Source organism: Stenella coeruleoalba (assembly GCF_951394435.1).
Source record: "Stenella coeruleoalba genome assembly, chromosome: 3".
Classification (NCBI taxonomy): Eukaryota; Metazoa; Chordata; class Mammalia; order Artiodactyla; family Delphinidae; genus Stenella; species Stenella coeruleoalba.
Window position 1 is genome coordinate 173816343 of NC_137148.1, and position 23831 is coordinate 173840173.

Consider the following 23831-nt stretch of genomic DNA (forward strand, 5'->3'; position numbering starts at 1 on the left):
GCCCCCTCCCGCCGGCTCCCGCCTCCCGCCGCCGCCCGCCTGCGCCTCCTGCCGGCCGCCGCCGCCGCCGCCGCCGCGCCCCGGTCGCCAGGCGTCTGCCCGCCCGGCCCGCCGGAACCTCCGGCCGCTCCGACCCATTCATTCCATCTCGGCGCGGGGCTGATTCTCCGGCCGAGCCAGTCCGGAGTCGGCCTGGGACGCAGCCTGGCCGCCATCCATCCCACCCCTGCCCGGCTCCTGGTCCGGAGGGTGAGCGAATGGGGACAAATAGCCCGGGGGAAGTCCAGGAGGCCGCTCCGAGGACCACGGCCCTACTGCGGGCGGAAGGACCCGCAGACTGCCTGCGGGAGTAACTGGGGAAGAGCATCAGGGTAGCGGGCACTGCAAGCGCAAAAGGCCGGCGGTGGGACCGAGCCAGGCCCGTTTGAGGAGAAATAATCATAATAGAGCAATTGCTGGTCTTCTGAGCAGTGGCTGGGCTCTGGGGACGGCCCTACAGTTGGATGAGGGTTAAGGAATTGAATCTGCTCCCACGGGGCAAACAGGCCTGCGTGCTCAGAGTGAGAGGGGTCCGTAGAGGGGGCAGGGAGAACTTAGACTTTGTCTTGAGGGCACTGGGGAGCCACAGCAGAGTTTAGAGCAGGAGAGGGGTCACCCCGGTTTATGTTTGTGAAGGCCGCTCGAGCTGCCAGGTGGGGAGTGGATGAAAAGGGGCTAAGGGGGCGGGGGGGGCTTGGGGGCCAGAAAAGGCTGAACTGGGGCCCCCAAGGACATGGCAGAGGCTGGACCAGCGTGAGAACCAGGTGGATTCTGCATGGATCTTGAAGGGGGAGGCTGCAGGATTGCTGCGGGATGGGATGAGGGGTGACAGGCATCAGGGTTCCCCTCTCCAGCCTGAGCTCCTAGAAGGACATGCGGACATGAACGGGGCCTGGGAGATGACAAAGGGGCCTTGGTCGGGCAGCTGGATGCCCAGGTTGGAGTTTGGGGTCAGGCCCAGCCTGGGCTAGACGGGGGGCTCCCCAGGGTGGGGAGCAGGTTCAGGCAGCAGAAAGAGCAGACTCGCTCCCCTGCCGTCCCCTCGATTCCCTGTAGTCCATCTTGGATCCTTCATCTGTGCAGACCCCACAGAGCAGGAGGGAGGCAGGAGCTGTCCCCACCAACGTGTTCTTAGAAGGACACTAGCCACCGGGCCCCGAACACACTTATTCCATGGGGTGGGGGAGGGGGGGTGCAGAGAGGGAGGTTCTTCCACAGCCCTTAGGGTTTCTGTAAAACTGTTCTGCTCAGCTGGTGCTCAGTAAATGGGTGTGTAAAGGGAAAGAGGCTTGGATGAGCTCTGGAGAAAAATGGGGCACGATGCACCCCAGACGGGGGAGGGCGTGGCTGCCTTTCCTCTCACAGGCCTTTGCACCCTCCTTTTACAATGAACATGTACCCATTTAGCAGGAAAACGATGAAATAAATTAGCAAACAGAACAAAGAAAAAGACTCAGAAACATCAGGGGGCCTGGGTTCCAGTTCCAGCTCAGCTCTGTAGGTGCTGTGTGACGCTGGGTCTGTTTCTTAACCTCTCTGAGCCTCACTTCCCTACCTCCTAGGGCTACTGGAAGGGTTGACAGAGCAAACATACACGAAGGACTTGAAACAGGGCCCAGCATACACTCGCTCAGGGATTGGCAAACTTTTTCTGTAAAGGGCCAGATGGTAAACATTTTCAACATCGCGGGCCGGCCGCTCTCCGTGGCAAGGACTCAGCTCTGCCATTGCGGTGCAAAAGTGGCCGGAGGCAGTACATGGCCACATCGTGTGGCCATGTGCCAATAAAACTTTAGTTATAGGGACTTCCCTGGTTGGCGCAGTGGTTAAGAATCCGCCCGCCAATGTAGGAGACACCGGTTCAATCCCTGGTGTAGGAAGATCCCACATGCCGTGGACCAACTAAGCCCGTGCGCCAGAACTACTGAGCCTGCGCTCTAGAACCCGCGAGCCGCAACTACTGAGCCCGCATACTGCAACCACTGAAGCCCGTGTGCCTAGAGCCCGTGCTCTGCAACAAGAGAAGCCACCGCAATGAGAAGCCCTCGCACCGCAACGAAGAGTAGCACCTGCTCGCTGCAACTAGAGAAAAGCCCGCGCGCAGCAACCAAGACCCAACGCAGTGAAAAGTAAATATAAAATAAATAAATAAAATTTATTTAAAAAAAACAAAAAAAACTTTATTTACAGCAGCTCCGGCTGCTCCCGGACATCCTCTGGGCGCTTGGACTCCAGGGGGGTCTGACACTGGGCTCTGTGTGGGCCCCAAGAGCCCACTCCTCCCCTGTCCCTGAGTCGCAAACCCCCTCACCTCTCCCAGCCCTGACTCTAGCTCAGGCCTTGTGTCCCCCACTCCAGCTCAACCACAGCCTCCCTGTCTCCCCACCTCCTCTCTCCTCTCCACTCTCACCAGAGGATCTGCCCCCACCTGCCCTGCTCAAGCACCTTCTATGGCTCCCCAGTGCCCTGCAGTCTGGCTCTCGAGGCCCAGGTGAACACTGAAAGCACCCTTACTTCCCCTGCCCCTGCCGCACACCCCGCTGGGCTGTCCAGACACCTTCTCCGCACCCACCCTGGGCTCCTCCTGGATTCCCCTCCTCACTCTACCAGGGTTACTGGGTTTCCTTCTTGCCCTAAAATCCTACCCCCTCCCTATGCTTCTTGCCGACTCCGGTCACTCCTTCCCCACTTAATTCTGCTGCAGACGATGTCAATTCACTGTCTCTCCACCAGGGCAGGGGTCTGTGTCTTCCTGCTGCTGTGTCCCCTGCCCCCCCTTGCACTCATGCAGTGCCCGCACGCAGCAGGCACTCAATAAACACTCATGGAATGAAGGGCTGCATACCTCTCTCCATCTCCTTTGACGTTCCCCGCAGGAAGAGTGGCGCTGGCGTCCAGTTTGCAGACGAGGGGCGCCCAGGGCACCCAGCCCCCCGCTGAGATCTCGCCACACCCTCAGAGATGCTCTGGGGTCACCTGTTTCCCAGAGGAGGAGACCGAGGCCCAGACAACAGTGGCCAAGCCGCATCCCCACACCCATCCTCCCCCTGTGGAAATCCTGGAGGCTGCAAGGGCAGACGACGTGGACAGCAGTGGTGACGCTCTGCCCGCCACCTCAGTTCACCCATCTGTGGAATGGGCTTGCTCAGGGCCCCCACATGCCAGCCACTCACACCTACTTGTCGCTTCCTCCGTTCTCTGCCAGGCCTTTGGATGCGGGTCCAGGAGAAAGTCTGTGAAGGGCAGTGGTGTCTGTCACCACCCCACACTGGCCAGGGCTGGCATCCAGAGGAAACCTGGCTGGGATGCAGGATGCAGGATTGGGCTGTTTATTCTGTTTTTTTAGAGATTTATTTGCTTCCTTTGGTTTTTTTTTTTTTAATTTTTGGCTGCGTTGGGTCTTCGTTGCTGCACCTGAGCTTTCTCTAGTTGTGGCGAGTGGGGGTATTCTTTGTTGCGGTGCGTGGGTTTCCCATTGCAGTGGCTTCTCTTGTTGCAGAGCACGGGCTCTAGGCACACAGGCTCAGTAGTTGTGGCTCGCGGGCCCTAGAGCACAGGCTCAGTAGTTGTGGCGCACGGGCTTAGTTGCTCCGCGACATATGGGATCTTCCTGCACCAGAGATCAAACCCGTGTTCCCTGCATTGGCAGGCGGATTCTTTTTTTTTTTTTTAACATCTTTATTGGAGTATAATTGCTTTACAATGTTGTGTTAGTTTCTGCTGTATAACAAAGTGAATCAGCTATACGTATGGCAGGCGGATTCTTAACGACTATGCCACCAGGGAAGTCCTGGACTGTTTACTTTTAAGGCAGTTCCGTCCACTCAAGAAATAAGAAGCTGGGACTTCCCTGGCGGTCCAGTGGTTAAGACTCTGTGCTTCCATTGCAGGGGGCACGGGTTTGATACCTGGTGGAGGAACTAAGATCACGCATGCTGTGCAGCGCAGCCAAAAAATAATAAAAAATAAAAAGGAAGAAAGAAAGAAAGAAGAAGTGATTTCCTTGGAATGTGAGTTAACGAGGTTAAAAAGTAAAGTGTGGGGTGTAAGGGAGAGCGTCACCAGCTGACACCTGCCGGGCCTATGCCCCATTCCAAGGACCAACCCTATTCACAGATGAGGACACTGAGACACACAGGGGCCAAGTGGGGTGGGCTCCCTGGGCTCCAACACTGAGCCCGGGGGGTTTCCTGGGAAGATTTTGAGCTTTTCTCAAATTCTCAGGGGCTCCTGACCAAGCCCCATAACCTCTCCTGACTTCTTGAACCTCTGCTGCTGCTTTGGGCTAGGGAAGAGGCTGTGCACTTTCTGAGCGCCGACTGCATGCCCCACTCAGGGCTGGGTGATGAGCACCGACTGCATGCATACCCCACTCAGATGCTCAGGAACTGTGAGCTAATCTCCTCAATATGTAAAGAGCTCTAACAAATCAATAACAAAAGTAAGAGTTCAGTAAAGGGAGCTATTATTATCATCGTCATCAGAAGCAACATTATTATTGTTGACTTGCTCTGACTTGGAAAGCCACCCAAATCCTCCATGGAAAGACCCTTCAAGGATGACAGTCCCGGAGTTCTGGGTTCAAGACCGTCTGCTGTGCAGCCCCAGACCAGCCAAGCTCCACTCTCTGGGCTTCAGTTTGGGAAGTGGAAACACTGAGCTCCACACAGTCCGTTCCTCAGGACTTGGTTACTTGGATCCTTGAAGGACAGTTGCTGGTTTCACAACTGCTTGCCAGACAAGAAGGAAAATACAACGGGCTGTGGGAAGAATCGTCCCTCGGCAGAGGCAACAGGAGCTGGCCTGAGGCTGCAACCCTGGCCCCATTTCCCCCTCGCTGTGCAGCCTTAGTCAAGGTACTTAAACTTTCTGTGCCTCTGTTTCCCCATAGGGACAGAAACAGTACCTACAGCCTTGGTTTGCTCTAGGACTGCACGAGTTCCACACATCTGCAGCTTCGGGTAATACCAACCCCCAGGGGCATGTGGCTGGGGGAAGTGACTGAGGCCTTGGGGCACAGACGAGACAGGACAGCCCCAGGGAGCCAGAGTGGACAGGAGCCACCAAAGTCTCCCGAAGAATCATCTGCTACCGCCTGCATTGACTTCCGAGGGAAATGCGGGGTCCAGCTCTGGCCGAGACCCCGGAAACGACTTTCGCATGGACGTTTCCCACTCGCCTCCATGTTCAGGGCCTGATGGTTTCCCGCAGCTGCAGTAATACATCACTGCAAACTTAGTGGCTTAGAATGACCTTCTCTTACCTGATCAGTGGGCCTATCCGGGCTGAGATCTAGGAGTCTGCATGCCAGCACGGCCGGTTCCTTCCAAACCAGCTGGTTCTACCCCCACCCTGCAGCTTTCAAGGCTGTGCCTCAGTTTCCTTGTCTGTGAAATGGGTGTGATAACAACATAGCAAACTAATTAACACAGGGGACTGAGGTTGGCTAAATACGGCCCCACAGCCTCCGCATCCTGGTCCTGGGACCTGTGGGTATGTCACCTGATGGGGCAGAAGGGACCTTGCAGGTGGGATTGAGTTAAGAGAGATGGGGACGACTCTGGATTCCCGGGGGCCCAGCATCATCACAGCGTCCTTATAAGAGGGAGGCGGGAGGGTCAGACGCAGAGAGAGACGGGAGATGCTGCGCTGCTGGCTGTGAGGATGCAGGAGGGGCCGCGAGCCAGGGATGCGGCGCCTCTGGAAGCTGGAAAAGGCAGGAACCGATGCTCCCCTGGAGGCTCCGGAGGGACCAGCCCTGCCCACGCCTGGATTTAGCCCCATGAGACCCATGTTAGAGTCCTGTCCTGCCTCTATCTCTCTGTCTCCCTCTGTCTCTGTGTCTATCTCTCTGTCTCTGCCTCTCTTCCATGTCTCTGCCACTGGGTCTCTCCCACCTCCACCTCACCTTCTCCGTCCATCCCACGCCCTCACACCCTTGTCGCAATGCTGAGTGATGGGCTGCGAGGACCACCCTCCCCCGCCCCGGCACTGATGGAGCCCACCCTGGTCCTCCGGGCTGGGCACTGCGTTCTGGCGAGGTACCCTCTGTGCCTCCGAGGCGTGTGTGGGGTGAGCCTACTGTGAGCAGCGGCCACTGAGCCTCCGTTCCCCTTCCTGTGACACTGGCCCCCTCTCTGCACAGGGCTGCCCCTAGCCCCAGTCGCTCTCCTCCATGCTGTGCGGGGTCCCCTGCCTCCCAGATGTCCCTCTGCGTCTCCACTTTAGTGACTGATGGCGGACGGGCACGGGGTCTCAGCAAAGCCTCCGCAAGGCAGCACAGGGCCTCTGACCTGTGTGTCCCCTGTGTGTGGCCCCTCACCAAGGCCCTGCTGCCCCTTCCCTGCTCTGAAGCCTCCATGGCTCCCCGGTACCCACAGGAGAAGCCCCCGCCTTCCAGGCCCTGAACTGACCTGACAAGCTCGCTGTTCTCTGGCCACCAGAGCCTGTGATTCAGCCATGAAGCCGGATCACCTCATCTGTACCCACAACCCCGAGAAACGCCAGCACCGCGAGGGTGGGTGCCTTTGTCACATTGGGCTCCATCTCCAGCACTTACCGGAGGCTGGTAATGCCGTAGGCACTCAATACCTCAATACATGCAACCAAGGCAGCAGCAGTCACAAGGCTTTCTGGAGGCTGGGGTTGCAGACGGGGAAACTGAGGTTTGAGGCAGTGACGGGCAGGGCTGGACCCGGACCCCCTTCAGCTGGAGAGCTGGTCCCCAGCCCTGAGGGGCAGCGAGGGCTGTTGTGCTGCCAGCTGAGTACCTGGGAGATGCTGGGTAAGCCGGGGTATGGCCCGCATTAGGGACCTCTGGGGTCACATGTCTTGGCAGAGCCGGGAGCCCCCCAGAGCCCCCGCGCCCACTCCACTGCCCTGGCTCCTGGCTTCCCGTGCCATTACGATTATCATCAACGACCCCGATGCAGGAGAATCATCAGGCTTTCCGAAGCACGGGCTCAGAACTGGGCTGGTGGGGCCTCTGACCACAGGCCACAGCCCAGTTCCCCATTTCCGGGCCGTTGGGCGGTGGGTGGACCATGGCCCGCAGAGCTCTCCAGGGAGAGGCTGACCTGCAGCAGCCATGAGGCCCGGGGAGGGGAGCTGGGCCTGCCTGCTGCTGACTCTGACCGCCTTCCAGATGCTGCCCATGAGGCCCCCAGGTGAGGACCCCCGAGTAGCCCAACCAAGCCCATCAGAGCCCCGTACAGGGGCCCCACCCAGGAAGCTCCAGGTAGCACCACGTGGTCAGTTACTCAGCCCCCTGCATGGCTGTTCCTCTCGGGTCTCCGCTGGGAGGCGGGCATGAGGCCCAGCTGGGGTCTCGGCCAGGCCCGGACCCAGCTTTTAGTTCACCCGGCCCCTCTCCCGGCAAACTCCACGTCCTTCTCTGGGCATCTCTGTGTCTGTCTATCCTGCCCAGCCTGACCCCTACCCCACACTGCCTCGTCCCTGACTCGCTGCCCACCCTGCCTGCAGGCTCCTGGGCGTCCCGAATCATCGGGGGCCACCAGGTGACCCCCCACTCCCGGCCCTACATGGCGTCCGTGAGTTTCCAGGGCCAGCACCACTGTGGGGGCTTCCTGCTGCGGACCCGCTGGGTTGTGTCGGCCGCCCACTGCTTCAGAGACAGGTGAGCCAGGATGAGGGGGTGCCCTGGTGTGGGTGGGGTGAGGGCTCGTGCAGACAGGCCTCTCAGCTGGGGGGTTTATCAGGGATGGGGGGGCGGCAGGAGAAGTAGGGAACGAGCAGCCGCCGTGACCATAAGCCGATGTTATAACCGTTACGCTTGTCCTGAGCATATTGTTATAACGATTACTAACCTTCATATTGAAATTATTGGAGGCGATACTATAATCGAGGTGGGAATTAGAATGAATATAATGAGTATTATATTCATTCTAAGTATATTTTTATAAGTATTAAAATTAATATTGCAGGGGCTTCCCTGGTGGCGCAGTGGTTAAGAATCCGCCTGCCAATGCAGGGGACACGGGTTCAAGCCCTGGTCCGGGAAGATCCCACAGGCCGCGGAGCAACTAAGCCCGGGCGCCACAACTACGGAGCCTGCGCTCTAGAACCCACGAGCCACAACTACTGAGCCCGCGTGCCTAGAGCCCGTGCTCCGCAACAAGAGAAGCCACCGCAATGAGAAGCCCGCAGGCACCCCAACGAAGTGTAGCCCCTGCTCGCTGAAACTAGAGAAAGCCTGAGCGCAGCAATGAAGACCCAATGCAGCCGAAAATTAATTAATTAATTAATTAAATTTTTTTAAAAAAGTACTGCAGTGGGAATTCCCTGGTGGTCCAGTCGTTAGGACTTCATGGTCTCTCTGCAGGGGGAGCAAGTTCAATCCCTGGACGGGGAACTAGGATTCTGCCAGTCACGTGGCGTGGCCAAAAAAAAATTAAATTCAATTCATATTGCTGCGATCGGAGTTAATACCATAATTGAGGTGGAACGGTAATAAACGTGACGCTTATTATCACGGGCTGGCGTGAGGGTGACATGGATTTGCTTGGCCCGTGCCGGGTGGCCCTCACCCCAGCCTCGCTCACAACCACCCTCCCCACCCCGCAGAGACCCCCAGACGGGCCTGGTGGTGCTAGGGGCCCACGACCTGCGCACTGCAGAGGCCACGCAGCAGGTGTTCAGCATCTCGGCTGTCTTCACGCACCCCGACTACCATCTGGCCACCCACACCAGTGACATCTGTCTGCTGCGGGTGAGACGCTGCGTGGGGGACGAGGGCCAGACGCGGGTCCCAGGCCCCCCCACACCAACGATGGCCTGATTTGTTTAAAATCAGCTGTTGGGATCCTGTGAGCACCCGTGCTCAGAGCAGGGAAGGAGAGGCTCGTTAGAAAGACCCTTTGGGCAGCTGAGGGGTTGAGACTCGAGGCCTGGAGGCTGGGGAAGACCAGAGTCCTGGTCTGAGGCAGTTGAGGCCTGACGGGCGGTGGCGCGTGGTGGCCTTCCGACAGCCTAATGACGGCTGCCACTGACTTCTCTCCATGAGGCCAAGAAGAAACCCAGAAAGGTGAACAGGCAGGAGCAGTGGTGGGTGGCTGCGGTGGGGGGGGCCTAACCTCAGTGCTCCCCCTGCAGCTGAACAGCTCTGCCATCCTGGGTCCTGCAGTGGGGCTGCTGGGGCTGCCACGGAGGCCACCCAGGGCCGGGGCACGGTGCCAGGTGGCCGGCTGGGGCTCCGTGTCCGACTTCGAGGAGCTGCCGCCTGTGTTGATGGAGGCCGAGGTCCGCGTGCTGGGCCTGGACATCTGCAACAGCTCCTGGAAGGGGCGGCTGAGCCCTGCCATGCTCTGCACCCGCAGTGGGGACCGCCGGCGACGTGGCTTCTGCTCGGTGAGACACTCAGTCTCTGTCCTGCCTGCTTACTGCGTGGGGAAACTGAGGCCCACAGAGAGGGTCAGAGCTGGGCAGAGCCTTGGGAACTAAGTCCCAGCTCACCTTTGACCAGATGGGCCTCGCCTAAGGCCCTGGAAGGGCACGGAGTTGCCCAGGGTCACAGGGATGCCATGTATGGCTGTGCGGGTTGCGCACTGCACAAACAGCTACAGATTTGTGTCTTTAAAAGCAGTGTCAAAAAAAAAAAAAAAAAAAGCAAGGTCCAGATCTCAAGGAAGGAGCTCCTGCTCCTAAGCCCTTGTATGGATTAATGGCAAATTTGGCCCCGGTGCCAAGGAAGAAACTCAGCCCAGGTGTGGGGTGGGGGTGGGGGACGGTGTCTTTTGTTCCAGCCACGAGAGTGCAGTGGTTCAGATTCTGGAGCCCAACTGCTTGGGTCCAGGTCCAGACTGAGCCACTTCCCAGATGTGTGGTCTTAGAAAACTCACCTCACTTCTCGGGACCTCACTTTCTCCATCTGTAAAACTGTCACACAAATAGGACCTACTTCTTAGGGTCAGAGCTGATTCCAGGTGACAATTAGGGTGATAGGTGTGGGGAGGTGAGGGGAGAGGAGGAAGCAGGAGTTTTACGGTATTCCGGGAGGTCTCTCTGAGGAAAGTACTTTTGAGAGTTGGCGGGGCCTTGAGAAGATCTGAGGGGAGGCATGCCAGGCAGAGAGACCAGTCACAGAGCTGCTGTGTACAGCTGCGCAAGTTGTGCACTGCACAAGGTGCTGCCGACTTGTGTATTTATACAAGCAGTGTCCAGCAGGGGGCAGTAACGGGTCTCAAGAATATGCAAAAGCCTAGAGGTTGGAGCTTGCTTTGCTGCAGGAAGAGCAAGGTAGGCTGGCATGGCTGGAACCAAGCAAGTCGGGGGAGAGGAGGGCAGACAGGTGGGTGGGGGCTGGATCCTCTAGGCCTTAAAGGCTGAGGTGAGGAGCTTAGTCTTTGCTGTAAAAGCTCTAGGGAGCCATGGAAGGATTTTGAGGCAGGGAGGGTCCTTCTCAGATTCACCCGTATGAGCTCCTTTAAGGAAAGTGAGGCCCAGAGAGGGACCCCTGGCCTCACCTTTGCCTCCACCTCCAGGCAGACTCTGGGGGGCCCCTGGTTTGCAGAAATCGGGCCCATGGCGTCGTCTCCTTCTCCGGCCTCTGGTGCGGCGACCCCAAGACCCCCGACGTGTACACACTGGTGTCCGCCTTCGTGACCTGGATCTGGGACGTGGTTCGGCGGGGCCCGCACGGCCCCCAGCCCAGCCCCCCACCCAGGACCACTGGGGGCCCAGCAGGAGTTGCCTGAACCACAGCAGCGCACAAGATGAGGTTAGCTCCGGCCTGGAAAATTCCGTGGCTGGGGCAGAGGGTCCATGGGCCCCCAAACCCCAGGAAGCCTGGTGTGTGTGGGATGGCAGGTGGGATAGGGGGGAATCAGTTCCAAACAAAAAGGGCAAAATAACACAATAAAGTGTTAACTGGCTCACCAGACACGATGGTCTGCCTCCAGGGTCCACGCATGTCTTTGAGCTTCTCCTTGGCCTCAGCGTGGCCGAGGGTCCAGTTCCACCACTCCCTCCCGGAAGGACCTTGAGCCATAGGACCTGGGCCCCTCTCCACCCTCCCACACCCTCCCCGCGCTGACCCCTCTGGAGTTTCCCACCCTGCCTCACAGCCCGAGCTTGGGACGGCCTCCCCGCCTTGGTCCCTACCTGGACCGCCACTCCTCTGCCCTCCAGCCAACCCCACACAGATGGGGAAACCGAGGCCGGGAGAGGGTAGGGTCTCAGGTTGGCCTGGCTCACCCTCTGAAAAGCGCTTTGAATGAATGGTGCCCGGCTGGCGGCAAGGCTGGGCGAGTCCCAACCGGTACTTTTACTAATCGTGTTAGTGTCACTATGGTACCTCCAACCCTTCCAGGCCAGGCCTCCGTTTCTGGACCCTAAACCAGGTGGCCTCTTGGGGCTGCCCTAAGCCATCTTGACCCCCTTCTTCCCCTCCCCTGCCCCATAAAGGCCAAGACTCTCCCACCCACCCTCACCCCACCTGCCCCAGTTCTACCTCGGCTGCCGCCCACGGCCTGAAGGTGGGCACTGAGGCCCCGAGTCGGGCAGTGGCCGCCCCAAGGACATACACCTGTGTTTCTGCGCTGGATGCTTCCAGAACACACTATGCACCAGCATCACAGCACCCCAGGACCCAGGCTGGTAACCCCCTACCAAAGTGGGCGGCGCAGAGGCTCAGAGAGGTGGCGGGCAAACCGAGGCCTGGACATCCAAAGTGGCTTTTTCAGTGTTTATTTCTTTGGCAGGCGAGGCAGGACCCCAGGGCGGGGGAGGTTGCCTTGTCGGGGGCTCGGGCGAACCCACTGCTCAAGGGCACTTTTCCAGGTGTCACAGGTAAGGCACTTCCTGGAGGCTGGGAAGGACACGGACGAGCCCCACTGCCCTGTGCTCCTCGCTCCAAACTCGGGGAGCTGGGCTCCTGCCCCGCTGGGCCCCCACCCTGGTCTGAACCTCCAGTCTACACACAGGCACAGGGAGGTGACAAAGAGCAACAGCCCAGGAAGATGGAGGGAACCCGGCTGGCAGGCAGGGGGGGCTCAGCTGGGAACAGGGCTAAGAGGCGTGGCCAGGGCAGGATGCGGGGGACAGAGGGTCCCGGGTCTGGACCTCACTTTTGCACGGGGCAGCAGGCACTGGGGTGCCCCTCAGACACACGGCTCCAGGATGCCAGGTGTGCAGTGGGTCTGGGTGTCTATTCTCCGTCCTGGGCCAGTGGGTGAGCAGGGACCCCACCGGGTCCCACCCTAAGTGGGCCGGGCACCACCGGACATGATGCCCTGTTCTGGGCAGATACGGCCTCTCCATGCCCAAGTCCTGTGTCCAGAGGCCCAGATGGCACCCTATCCCTGGGGACAAGCTGGGCTTTTCTCAGGGGCCTTCACAGAACACACTGGGAGCTGGAGGGAGAGGGAAGGTAAGCCCTTTGGTTACCCTGGGGCTGATGGGGGACAGTGGTTGCTTCCTTGGCCTGTCTGGGGTCTGGGCATGTTCTGAGGCTCATCTCTACACACCCAGGCCGTGGACCCCCTCTCACCCCCTGGTCCCTGTTCTATCAATAGAGGCCAGGGTGCCTCTTCATTAGTTGCTGGCAGGAAGTCCCCAGCCCTCTCGGTGGCAGCGACAATGAATAGAGTTATCCCCGAGGAAGGAGAAGCGTGGGGTCCTCCTGGGCAGTAGGGTACCTAGGTCTGGGGTGGCACCCCACCCACCAGCCCTGCTCCCAGGCCTCCTTCCCCCAGTCCTTCCAAGGTATCGTCGGGGGGCAACAGGGCTCCCAAAATGGTCCCGGTCCAGGCTTTGAGGAGTGTCCGTGGGACATAAATTAGACTCTGCTGTGGCAATAAATAAAACGGGGCTGCCTTGAACGCCAGGCCCAGGCCGGTCCCTCAGGCTCACACAAAGTTCTCCTCGTCCTCCTCCGACTCAGCATCTAGCGGCTCGGGGGTGCCTGCAGAGTGGGAGGGACCAAAAGAGAAATGCGGGCGCGGAGAGGGGCTGGGGGCTAGACCCCGCCGCTGCTCCCCGCCCCTCGCCGCACCTGCACAACTGCCCGGGTGGCGCACGCCGATGGAGCGGCCCAGGAAGCAGGTGGCCTGGCGGAGGTGGCACGAGGACATGTAGGTGACGTTGTTGTTGCCACAGAGCTCCTGGCCGGGGCTGGAGGGCGCGGGGCAGGGCGCCGCGCGGCACACCACGCAGTGCGCGCTGCCGGTCTGGTCCACCACGCATGACTGCGGCCGCAGGCACACAACGTGCGCGCACGATTCTGCCGGTGGGGCGTCGGGGAGGGTCAGGGGCGCTCCTCTGCCGGTGGGGCGTCGGGGAGGGTCAGGGGCGCTCCTCCCGTCCCCGCCGCGAGCCCGCCCTCAGGGTCCCACCCTCAGACGCGGCCCCCTTGTTGCACTAGAAGCCACACCCCTTCCACGAACCGCGCCCACACTCCAGATCCACCCTCAATCCCTCCCCCCTTTGATTGCACCAGTAAGCTTCTCTGACACACACTCGTATCTCTCACCCCATATGAGCCCCAGAACCCCCTTTCCAAACCTGCACCCAACTCTTTCTCATTCATGACCCCACAAAAGACCTAATCCAGTGACACTCTCGCGGGACAATAGACTCCCTCCGCTAGGCCCCGCCCACGAGCTCCCATCTAAGCCCCGCCTAGCACAAGGCCTGGGAGCAGGGCTGGTGGGTGGGGTGCCACCCCGCCTAGCCCGCCCAAATCCGCAAGACATAATAGGACACCCTGGATTTCAGACCCCGCCCCTTCCTGCCAAGACCCCGCCCCCACGCGTTGCGGCAGCGGCCTTACAGGATGCTCAGGCCCGGTGGCCCCGCCCCTCCCCCAGGCCCCGCCCCTACGTACTGCGGCAGCGGCCCCGGTACATGACGCGCAGGTCTGGGTGGCCGCGGCAGCGCGCGGCGCGCAATTCGCACTCGTCGCGGTAGGTGGCGCCGTCCGAGCCGCAGACCTGAAGGCGCGCTGGGAGCCCCGAGCAGTCGGGCGCGCACTCGCAGCGCGGACGGCCCCCCAGCATGCGGCAGGCCTTGCCTGGGCCGCACGCCACGCCCTCGCACGAATCTGTGGACAGAGGACACACACGTGTGGGCTGGGGCGCGTGGCCGAGGCCGGAGGCCCTCAGAGCCCCCCGCGCCCTCGCCCCCTCCCTGTTCCGAGGGATAGAGGCCGGGCCGGAGTCGGGGCCCACAGGGGAGGAGACTGATTTGGGGGTCTGGGGGCGGGACCGTTAGGGACGAGATTCAGCCACGGCCCGGGTGGACACGGACTCGACGCTGCTCGTGGGGCGGGCTTCTGTCGGGGGGCGGGGCTCAGTGTGGGCGGGAGGGGGGGGTCTCTGCCCGGAATCTGGGGGTCCGGGAGGAACGGGCTTCCGCCCCCGGTCCAGCTCTCGCTCCGCAGCTGGGCCACCCGCTCGGGCTGACGTCTGTTCCCTGATTTACGCGCGTTTCTGGGAAGGCCGGCGGGGGATCGGCTGCGTCAGCCCGCGGGGGGAGCGGGGGGCTCCACCCCGTCCAGGCGCGGGTATGGGGAGGACGGGCAGCGTCTGTTCCCCGTGCCTGCCAGGACCTCCCCGGAGGAGGTGTCAGGGAGGGCGGGGCGTCGGCCTGGTCTGAGCCTCATTTCCTGAGGAGGGGGCCTCCCACAGCCCGAGCCCTCCGAACCAGGGGTTACCGCCCCCCGCAGCCCCATTTCTCAGGTAGGGAGACAAGTCTCTCTCTGAGATCCCCGCCCCCACTCGGGCCCGGCTAACGGCTGCTTCTGGCCTCCCAGGCCCAGTGCAGCCTCCCATCTACCCCCACAAGGTGGTGCCGTTTTGTCGTCATTTTACAAAAGGGGGAAACGGTCACAGCTGTGAGTTGGAGACAGCCAGGGCACTTCGGCGTGAGAACTCCAGGCCGGACCCGATGGACCCCCCAGCTCTGTGGCTTGTGGGTCTGGAGGGCCGTCTCTGAGCTCGAGTTGATGTTTCAGCTTCAGTTTCCCTGTGTGTAAAGTGGGGCTGATGGGGAAACCCACCTTACAGGGTGAGCAGAAAATGATGGATGCTCCTAAGAGACTAGCTGGCGTGCCCCACGTCCCTGTGCCAGGGCATGTGGGCTGCACCTGGGCGCCTCCCATGCTGCCCGCCCACACGCACATCTGGAAACGCTCTCCCGGGTGGCTTCACGCAAGCAAGAACAGAAGTGGCAGGGCTGAGTTCCTGTCCCCAAGGCCAGACAAGGTTGGGGGGCGGGGGGGAGGAGGTCCTGGACCGTCTCATGCCCAGGCCAGGCACTTTTTGAAGTCTGTCCTCCTCCCAGAAGCCAGAGGGGCTTCTGGAGGGAGCCAGGGCACATGGCAGTTGAGTCTGGGACCACCCAGCCAGGCTGATCTGGGATTAATCACACCCCAGCGGCCAGTCAGGCTCCTCAGTTTGGCCTGCAGGTCTGCAGCCCTCAGCTCCAGCCTCCTCCCTGTGCCCCTGTCCTGACTCCACCCACCAGGGTCTGATCCCAGGCCATGGTCTCTGCTGATGCTCTCCCCCATGCTTTCTCCAGCTGGCGAACTCCTAATCATCCGCCAGCACCCTGGCTCTAGAGCCCACCTCCTTCAAGTCATGCCCCCCTGCGCCCTCTGGGTCCTTGCAGGTTCAGCCTTGCACAGGGGGCTGGGAAAGTCCCCAACCCCTTCTCCAGGGCAGAGACGATGTCTTGACTTAGTCATTCACTCATTCTGCCTTCAGAGAGCCCCTAGTCTGATGGGGGAGGCAGCATTTCGCAGAGCATGGTGCAGAGGCACACGCTTGTTTAACATGCAGCTGTTTAACCACAGCTAAGCCCAACCCCAGACCCTGGACTCTGCGGGGTCAAGGGCAGATAAGTGTCTGGAAACACTGAGTGTGGGGTCACGAACCCTAATGGCCAGTCGGGGAAAATCCACCTTCCTAGGAGCTAGGTGTGAGCACATCCACCAGGTGCAGGGCAAGTGGGAAAGGCCACCCTGGCAGAGGGCTCCTCGTGAGCAAGGGCCTAGAGGCTGGAATCCAAACTGGGGACTCCTTGGAGCTTCCTGAACCCTCACCTGCAGGTGGCTAAGCTGGGAGCCTGAAGGCCCGCAACCCCTCTCTGAGCCTGGGATCCCCGTGCCGGCAGCCTCAAGCTTCTGCCTGCCCCCAAGACGGGGGGCTCACTCTCGGCTGTCCCGCCTCTGACCCTGTGACCCTGGCCTGCGGCCGACACCCAGGGTCTCACCTTTGCAGGGGAGGCAGTGGACGAGGCCCAGGAAGCCCAGGAGGCTGATCTTGTTCCCCGGGTGCGTGAAGTTGGACCAGGCGGTGTCGATGTTACCAGACGCACAGCACTCAGCCTGGCTCACGTCCGTCCTCAGCACCAGGCTGCAGGTGGCCTCTCGGCCCTGCTGGAGCCAGCAGACACCACCTGCGGACGAGCGGGCCAGTCCCCACGTGGCCAGAGGCGCCCTCCGGTGCCCCCCCCCCCCACACCCAGGCCTTGGCCTTCCAGCCAGCTGCCGGCCCATGGCGATGCATACAGTTGGTGCTCAGTAATTATGGAGGGGATAATCTGCCCCTGACCTGGGAAGGAGGGGCAGAGAACCGCACAGGTGTCCCCACCCTGGCTGCAGATTCTTTGGGGACCCTTCCTCTCTGGGCTCCAGCCCCAACACTGCTCCAGCACCCACCCCACCCCCTCCTGGGAACCTCTCCCCCCCGGGTCCAGGCCCCCAGCCCGGGCCTGGCATCCTGCCCGAGCAGGCAAACGCCCGGAGCTGGACGTGTCAGGGTCAGCGGGCCCTGGAGCCGCCTCTCCCGCCTCTGCCCTCTGTCTAGACAGCGCCCGAGGGCACGCGGAGCCCCCTCGCCCAGCAGCCCCCCCTCGCCTGGCCCGCCTCTTACTCACTCCAACTCGGGAACATTCCCCTCGCATGAGCTCACTGTCTCCCCGGGGATGCGGCCTTCGGGGAGGGGGCTTGGCTCTCCCCTCACTGCGGGGCTGGGGTGGGGCTGCAGGGTGGGGTGGGGGGCAGATGGCCCTCGGTTTCTGCACCGTTAAGTGGGGGCGGGGGTGGCCACGGCCCCCATTCCATGGAGCTCGCAGGCTCTGTGCTGAGCGCCTCCCAGGGACCAGCTCTGGGCAGCCCAGCACATTGGCACCCCGTATAAAAGGGGAAACTGAGGCCAGGAGTGGGGATGTGACTTCCCCGGCACCTCCGCAAGTGGCAGGTGTGAGATTCCAATGACCTGTCTGCCTGAACCAGACCCAGGGAAAATCTGAGACCCCAGCAGGAGGTCCTGAGTCCAGCCACCCAGCCCTGCCTTTCTGGAGCATTGGGACCCGGATGGTCGAGGTTCAAATCCCCGCTTTGCCACTTACAAGCTGTGTGACCCTGTGCCTCAGTTTCCCCACCTGGAAACCGGGCAGAAGAGTGCCCACACTACTGGGCTGTTGCGTGGATTCCAGGACGGAAGAGGCAGACACTAGGCGCCCAATAATTGTCAGCAGCTCTTGTGACTAGATTCTTGATAAATAAATTGTGAAGGAGTCACATCTGCTCTCCTGACCTCCTGGTGACCCTCCTTTGGGCCTTTTGGGGCTGGGGGAGGGGAGCCTCAAGCCCTCCCAGATTCAACCTGCAGCGGCCACGGGTCACCACGGGTCACCGCTCTCTGCCACCGCCGCCGCGCCCCCCGACCTCGCCCCCAGGCCCGCATTCCGGGCAGGCCCACGTGGGTGGCCCGCCCCGCCCGCCCCTTCCGGCCGCCCCACTCACCGGGCGCGGGGTCCCCAGAGCCCACGGAGCCAACGAAGCCCACGGCCCACGCCAGGGCCCCCCAGGGCAGCGGCCACAGTGGCCCCGGCGCCCCGGGACGCATGGCGGACGCAGACACGGCGGCGGCCCCCGCGTCGGACGCGCGGGCGGCGGGCGGGCGGGCGGGCGGGCTGCAGGGAGGGCGGCGGCGGCACCACTTCCAGCGCGCGGCCGGCGCGCCCTATAAAGGTCCCGCGGGCTGCGGGCGGGGCGGGGCGGGGCGGGCCGGCCGGGGCGGGGCGCGGGGACGGCGGGGCGCGGGGCAGTGTCGCGCGCGATGTGGGCGGCAGCTGGTCGGGGGCGGGGGCACGACCCGGGAGCCGGGCTCGTGGCTGTGAGTTCGAGGTGTCGCCGTGCGTTTGGGGGACTGGCCGGTGAACCAAGGGGAGCGCGTCTGCGGATCCGTGCGCGTCGTGTTCTGCATGTGGTCGCTGGGGTGGCCCCAGTGTGCTCTGGCCTCCTGGCCTGTCCTCCCCGTCCCTACACGCCCCAGGGACCTCAGCCCCAGCCAGTTCCCTAATCACACACCCCCGGCCATCCGCCTGGCCACTTGGCCCCTAGAGCCGGTGGGCACGGCTGGGTGTGAGCGCGTGGAGGGATGGGGAGGCTGGTGGGGTGGGAAACAGAGGCAGAGAGGTGTGGCAGAGACAGACCCCAGAGACACGATGGTCCTGACAACATCGCTGACAGCAATAATCATACCACAAGAGTTACACTGTGGTAAAGTGCCCACTGTGCCTGGCCTTTGCCCCTCACAGCTGAGGTTGCACCAAACACCCCAGGCCTTTGCAAACCGTGCCCCCAGGCCACATCAACAACCTGCTGACTTCTCTCCTCCAAGGGTCAGTGCTCCCTGTCCTGGGACACCCTGGAATCCTGGGTTTTCCACAATTTATGATGGCCACATCAGCGTGGGCCTGGGAAGCACTGAGTCCGCTGGGGCCTCAGTGCAGCAGGATGCTTTTCCTTTTTTTTTTTTTTTTTTTTGCGGTACGCGGGCCTCTCACTGTTGTGGCCTCTCCCGTTGCGGAGCACAGGCTCTGGACGCGCAGGCTCAGCGGCCATGGCTCACGGGCCTAGCCGCTCCGCGGCATGTGGGATCTTCCCGGACCAGGGCACGAACCCGTGTCCCCTGCATCGGTAGGCGGACTCTCAACCACTGTGCCACCAGGGAAGCCCCTGCTTTTCCTATTTTGGAGCTGATCTCTTCAATCTTGGGGGCCTCCCAAATTGTTAGGGCACCCCAACAGGCTCATGGGTCCTGTGCAGCCCCTCTGTGTTTGTGCTTCTGGGAAATAATTAGTGACAATCTGCTGGTAGCAGGGACCTTTGGGGGATGCTGGAGCCTCAGGTTGACCAAGGCAGACCCAGTCCCGTCCTCGCTGAGCTCATGGTTTGTCAGAGTCATAGACAAGAAAACACATAGAAAAACAAACTAATGTATAACTTTTAAGAGTGCAAAATGCTTTTAGGAAAAAACAAAAATGATTGAGGGCAATTGGTCATCTCCCAGGGCCACCTATGCCTCATCGCCCCCCATCCCTGCATCTGCCCCCACCCCGGGTGTAGAAACAGGATCCCTGAAGGCACAGCCCTTCCTCTGCATGCACGAGATCTGCTGCTGGCCGACACCATGCCCAGACCACTTACTCCACCTTAGCTGCCCAGCCTGACCCGTGTCCCCAGGGCAGTGCCAAGGGCCGCATTACTTCCTAGCAGCACTGAGGGAGGGCACCCAGCTGTCTCTACCTGGCCTTGGCCTCTGACAGTCCAAGGAGATTCTCCCCTGTTGGGAAATGGGGCAGGAATGAGACCCTGTGTTCTCAGCAAGGGTGTGCGGGGGCTGGACAGGGTGACCTTGGCCGAGACCTGACCCTACCATGGCTCAGCCACCCCGTCCTGAGCTGTGCAAATAAAAGGGCCATTGTCGGCCTGGCGTGGGTTCGAAACTGAGGCCAGCGGCCAGTGGCCTTCTGCTCCCCAGCCTGGCGTGTCTCCCCAGCCCAGAGGCTCTGCACTGGGTGACCTCAAAAAAGTCATGGCCCTCTTTGGGGAGCCCTCTTCTGAGTATCTCCCATTTGTGCGCTCCTCACCACCCCGACCCAGCCTGCAGCCTGCTTCCTACCCCAGGCGCCTGCCATAACGTTCCCCTAGCCCATACCCATCATGACTCCCCAAGGTCCCTGCTCACCACCCCAGGGAAACCGACAGTGACAGTCCAACATAAACAGAGCTGTGATGGAGGATGCTGGACCTGACCCAGCCTGGGGAGATCAAGGCAGACTTCTCAGAAGAGGAGGACATTTACATTGTTAGATTGAACAGTGGGGGAGGGAAGGAGGGATGGGAAAAGAAGTCATGGGATGTGTGTGCTACAAGTAAGAGAAAGCCCGAATACAGCCCCCTGAGACATGTGGGTCCCTGGACCCTGTGAATATGTCACCTCCCACGGCAAAAGGACTTTGCAGATAGGATTAAGTTGAGGCCCTTGGGATGGGAGATGATCCTGGGCTATCCAGGTGGGCCCAGTGTCATCACAGGATCCTTGAAAGTGGAGAGCTTCCCCACTGTGTTTGGAGAGATGCAACATGAGAAGGACTTGATCTGCTGTTTTTGGCTTTAAAGAGGGAGGAGGGGGCCTCCGGCCAAGGAATGTGGGCAGCCTCTAGAAGCTGGAAAAGGCAAGGAACAGATTCTCCCCTGGAGTCTCCAGAAAGGAATGCAGCTCTGTCAGTACCTTGATTTTAGCTCAGAGAAACCCACGTTGGACTTCTGACCTCCAGAACTAGAAGAGAAAAATTTGTGTTGTTTTAAGGCCCCAAGTTTGTGTCGATTTGTGACAGCAGCTAATACAAAGGGGTTGGGTGTCGCAGTGACATGGTCCCTGCCTGGCTGGAGACAAACGAGGGAGTGAGCCCTGGTGGAAAACGGTCGCAGGACAGAGACCCTAGGAGCAGGAAGGTTTCCAAGGAGGTGACTGAGGCCTGGAGGGAGAAGGAGGCATCTGGTGGAAGCCCAGTCCAGTTTGTGCCACCCTGGCCAAGCCACATGTGACATCTCCATGCCTCCATTCTCTCATCTGTAAAATGGGCACAGATCCTAGTACTGCAGATTTCAGCCAGGACACCAGGGACAATGCCTGGTGCAAGGTAGGGGCATGACATGGTGCAGAGATTCTTATTAATTAAGAATGGGTAAGTATTTTGCCGTTCCCCACAATGCTGTAAGGCAGGCATCCATTTTACAGAAGGGGGAAACTGAGGCTGGAGGAAGGAAAGTGACTTTCGGGTGGATGCGTTACAAAGCCCCACAAGGTCGGGAATGGAGCCAATACCAGGTAAGCAAGGTTCCAGGACCCATGTGCTGAGCCCCGAGCAATCAGGGTGAGCCCCCAGGTTGTGGCTGGCATCCCTGCTCCGGTTCCAGCACCAGATTTTCCTTTGGGAGATCATCTCCTGCAATCCCAGCTCAAATGTCCCCAAGAGTGGGCACCAACCAAGGCCCAACCACTTAGAATCATCGGACATTCAGCAAACCAGGAAGAGTCAGCTCTGAGACTTCTGCTGGGAAAGGGACACCCACTTCTTGCCTGAGCTAGAGGGGTGTGAGCCTGGAGCTGCAGGTGGCTCCTGCCAATGGCCAGGGAGAGGCCGGCGCAGTGGGACACTGAGCCAAGAGAGGCAGCAGCAATGCCCTGTGCTGTTCTTGGAGGTCCTGGATCCAGCTGTGCCTGAACTCCGCCTCCCCAATTAGATAAAGCTGGTTTAAGAGGCGTTTCTATCACTTGCTGTGGACAAAACCAGCTTACAATAAGCCCGTTTACATTTTATTCAAGCGGAGCCTTTAGAATCCAGAGCAGCGGGTTCTGCAGCGGCTGTAGGAATCACACACACCCTGATGTGCCACTGCGTCCAGGACGCAGGTCATGCGTGGCCTGGTCCGGAACGCTCAGGGTCACCCGATCCCATATTACTCAAGCCAGAAGAATGCTTGTGATAGACTCCACATGAACTTAGCATCTGCAGCCCTTGGACTAGACGTGAAACGCTCCAGGCTGTGGGAAGCAAGGCCTTGCTTGTTCCCTAATGGGGCATATGATGATAACCAAGGCAGCACTGAAGACTCGGCCACGGTACATAGCATGGGAGATCTCTGAACAGAGCTGGGCATTATAACGCCCCCATCGTACGTACGGTCCCTGCTCCAAACGCCACCCATGGCTCCCCATAGCCCCTGGATGGAGTCCAGTCTTGCCGGCCTGGGTTTGAAGCCCTTGCTTCTGAGCCTGCTCACTTCATGCCCCTTCCCGCAGCTACTTTACCACGTTACCCCCGAATGTCCCCACCCCATCCCCTTCCCTACAGCAGATAACGGGATTTTACGCAGGAATCTGGCGGCCACGTTTGCGGCAGAAGGTAGGGCCCGCCCTCAGCGCAGAGGTGAATTCTGATTGGTTGAACAGAGTTGACGGGCTGTCAGGCACAACCATGTGATACAGCACTGGCCAATGGCCTGTTGGGGGTGGGGTTTCAAGGAAAGTCACAAATGCCCAGGCGGACTGTGTCTGGAGGTGACCCAGTATAGCTTGACGTATGAGTTTCCTGTTTGCTGCTTTAACAAAGTGCCGTAAATTTAGCTGCTGAAAATAGCACACATTTATTACTTCTGGAGATCAGGAGTCCGACAGGAGCTGAAATCAGACGTATTTGGGGGCCTTTATTCTGCGCATCACGGCGCTCAGTATTGTTGAGAGCGTGGCTAGTTTCGCAGACATTTGTTGCTGCATCCCGGTTGTGTTCTTGCTCCTGGCTCACAGTCGATCCTCCACCAGCATCTTGATTGAGGGATTGCATGGTGGTCTCTGTCCCTGCCAGGCTGAGAGGTGGAGGGGCCCCACCCCCTTTTCCGGGGGTGGGTGCGGGTGTGGGGCAGCCTTGGTAAAGCCCTGAAAGCTGATTACCCAATTTGGTAAACGTGCTACTGTTTCAGGTAAGAGAGAGGCCTGCTTTTGGAAGTACGCCTGGTCGTGTTTGGGATAAAGGGGCGTGGGGGCAGTAACGTTGCCTGAAATTCCACACAGACACAGAGAGAGAGCAAAAAATGTCAACCACTGGGGCGTCTGGGTCAAGGACGCCCGGGTCAATAATACCCTTTGTATTATTCTTGAAACTTTTCTGCAAGTTAGAAATTGTTTAAAGTAACAACTTTTGAGCAGCGCTCAAGGGACATTCATCAGGAGAGAGAGAATGGAGGCATCCATCTTCCCCACTGGCTTCCCCGTCCCTGTTCTGACGGCTTATTCCTGAAAGATTCTTTGAGCAGCTAGAAATGAAGGAAGTTTGATCTAACATGATGGTGACTACCCTCCTGGGGAATAGCTTGGGGAATATCGGAGGTTCTGGGGCTGCAGGGTCCTGGGTCCTGGTCTGGGTATGGGTGACTCAGGGGTCCACGTCAGACCATTTGAACAGAACTCTGAGGAATTACTGTGTGTTTATATCTGCAAACCAACAAATAAAAAACAAAGTTAAAAAACAAACCCATTCCACAAACTAAAACATATGAATTAAAAAGTGGGGCTTCCCTGGTGGCGCAGTGGTAGAGAGTCCGCCTGCCGATGCAGGGGATTCGGGTTCATGCCCTGGTCCGGGAGGATCCCACATGCCACGGAGCGGCTGGGCCCGTGAGCCATGGCCGCTGAGCCTGCGCGTCCGGAGCCTGTGCTCCGCAACGGGAGAGGCCACAGCAGTGAGAGGCCCGCGTACCGCAAAAAAAACCCCAAAAAAGTGAAAAAAAGGAAAAAGCACAACTCAAAAAGTATCAACAGAAATCAAAATCAAACAAACAAAAAAGCAAATGGGGCTTCCCTGGCGGCGCAGTGGTTAAGAATCTGCCTGCCAATGCAGGGAACACAGGTTCGCACCCTGGTCCGGGAAGATCCCACATGCCGCGGACCAACTAAGCCCGTGCGCTTGCACTCTAGAGCCTG

At 60.0% G+C, this 23831-nt stretch overlaps 2 protein-coding genes across 4 annotated transcripts; one reads left to right on the top strand and one right to left on the bottom strand.

The window, feature by feature from the left end:
• Positions 1 to 7126: 7126 nt before the first annotated feature.
• On the top strand, positions 7127 to 10770 carry PRSS57 (serine protease 57; the record flags this gene model as incomplete). Its single annotated transcript, XM_079918312.1, has 5 exons — positions 7127 to 7205; positions 7522 to 7675; positions 8623 to 8767; positions 9151 to 9405; positions 10539 to 10770. 5 exons carry the CDS (start codon positions 7127 to 7129, stop codon positions 10749 to 10751), a joined length of 846 nt encoding a protein of 281 aa, XP_079774438.1. The 3' UTR covers positions 10752 to 10770.
• A 962-nt stretch (positions 10771 to 11732) lies between these two features.
• Positions 11733 to 18007, bottom strand: FSTL3 (follistatin like 3). Of its 3 annotated transcripts, XM_079917956.1 has the most exons (6): positions 17804 to 18007; positions 16267 to 16452; positions 14865 to 15018; positions 13880 to 14095; positions 13049 to 13276; positions 11733 to 12958 (listed from the first exon to the last, which is right to left on the bottom strand). In XM_079917956.1, exons 1-6 carry the CDS (start codon positions 17904 to 17906, stop codon positions 12934 to 12936), a joined length of 912 nt encoding a protein of 303 aa, XP_079774082.1. In that variant the 5' UTR covers positions 17907 to 18007; the 3' UTR covers positions 11733 to 12933. The 3 variants fall into 3 exon arrangements, with proteins under 3 accessions (XP_079774082.1, XP_079774084.1, XP_079774083.1); XM_079917958.1 differs by lacking the exon at positions 14865 to 15018 and having other exon boundaries at positions 17804 to 18004; XM_079917957.1 differs by lacking the exon at positions 14865 to 15018 and having other exon boundaries at positions 11733 to 13276.
• Positions 18008 to 23831: the final 5824 nt, after the last annotated feature.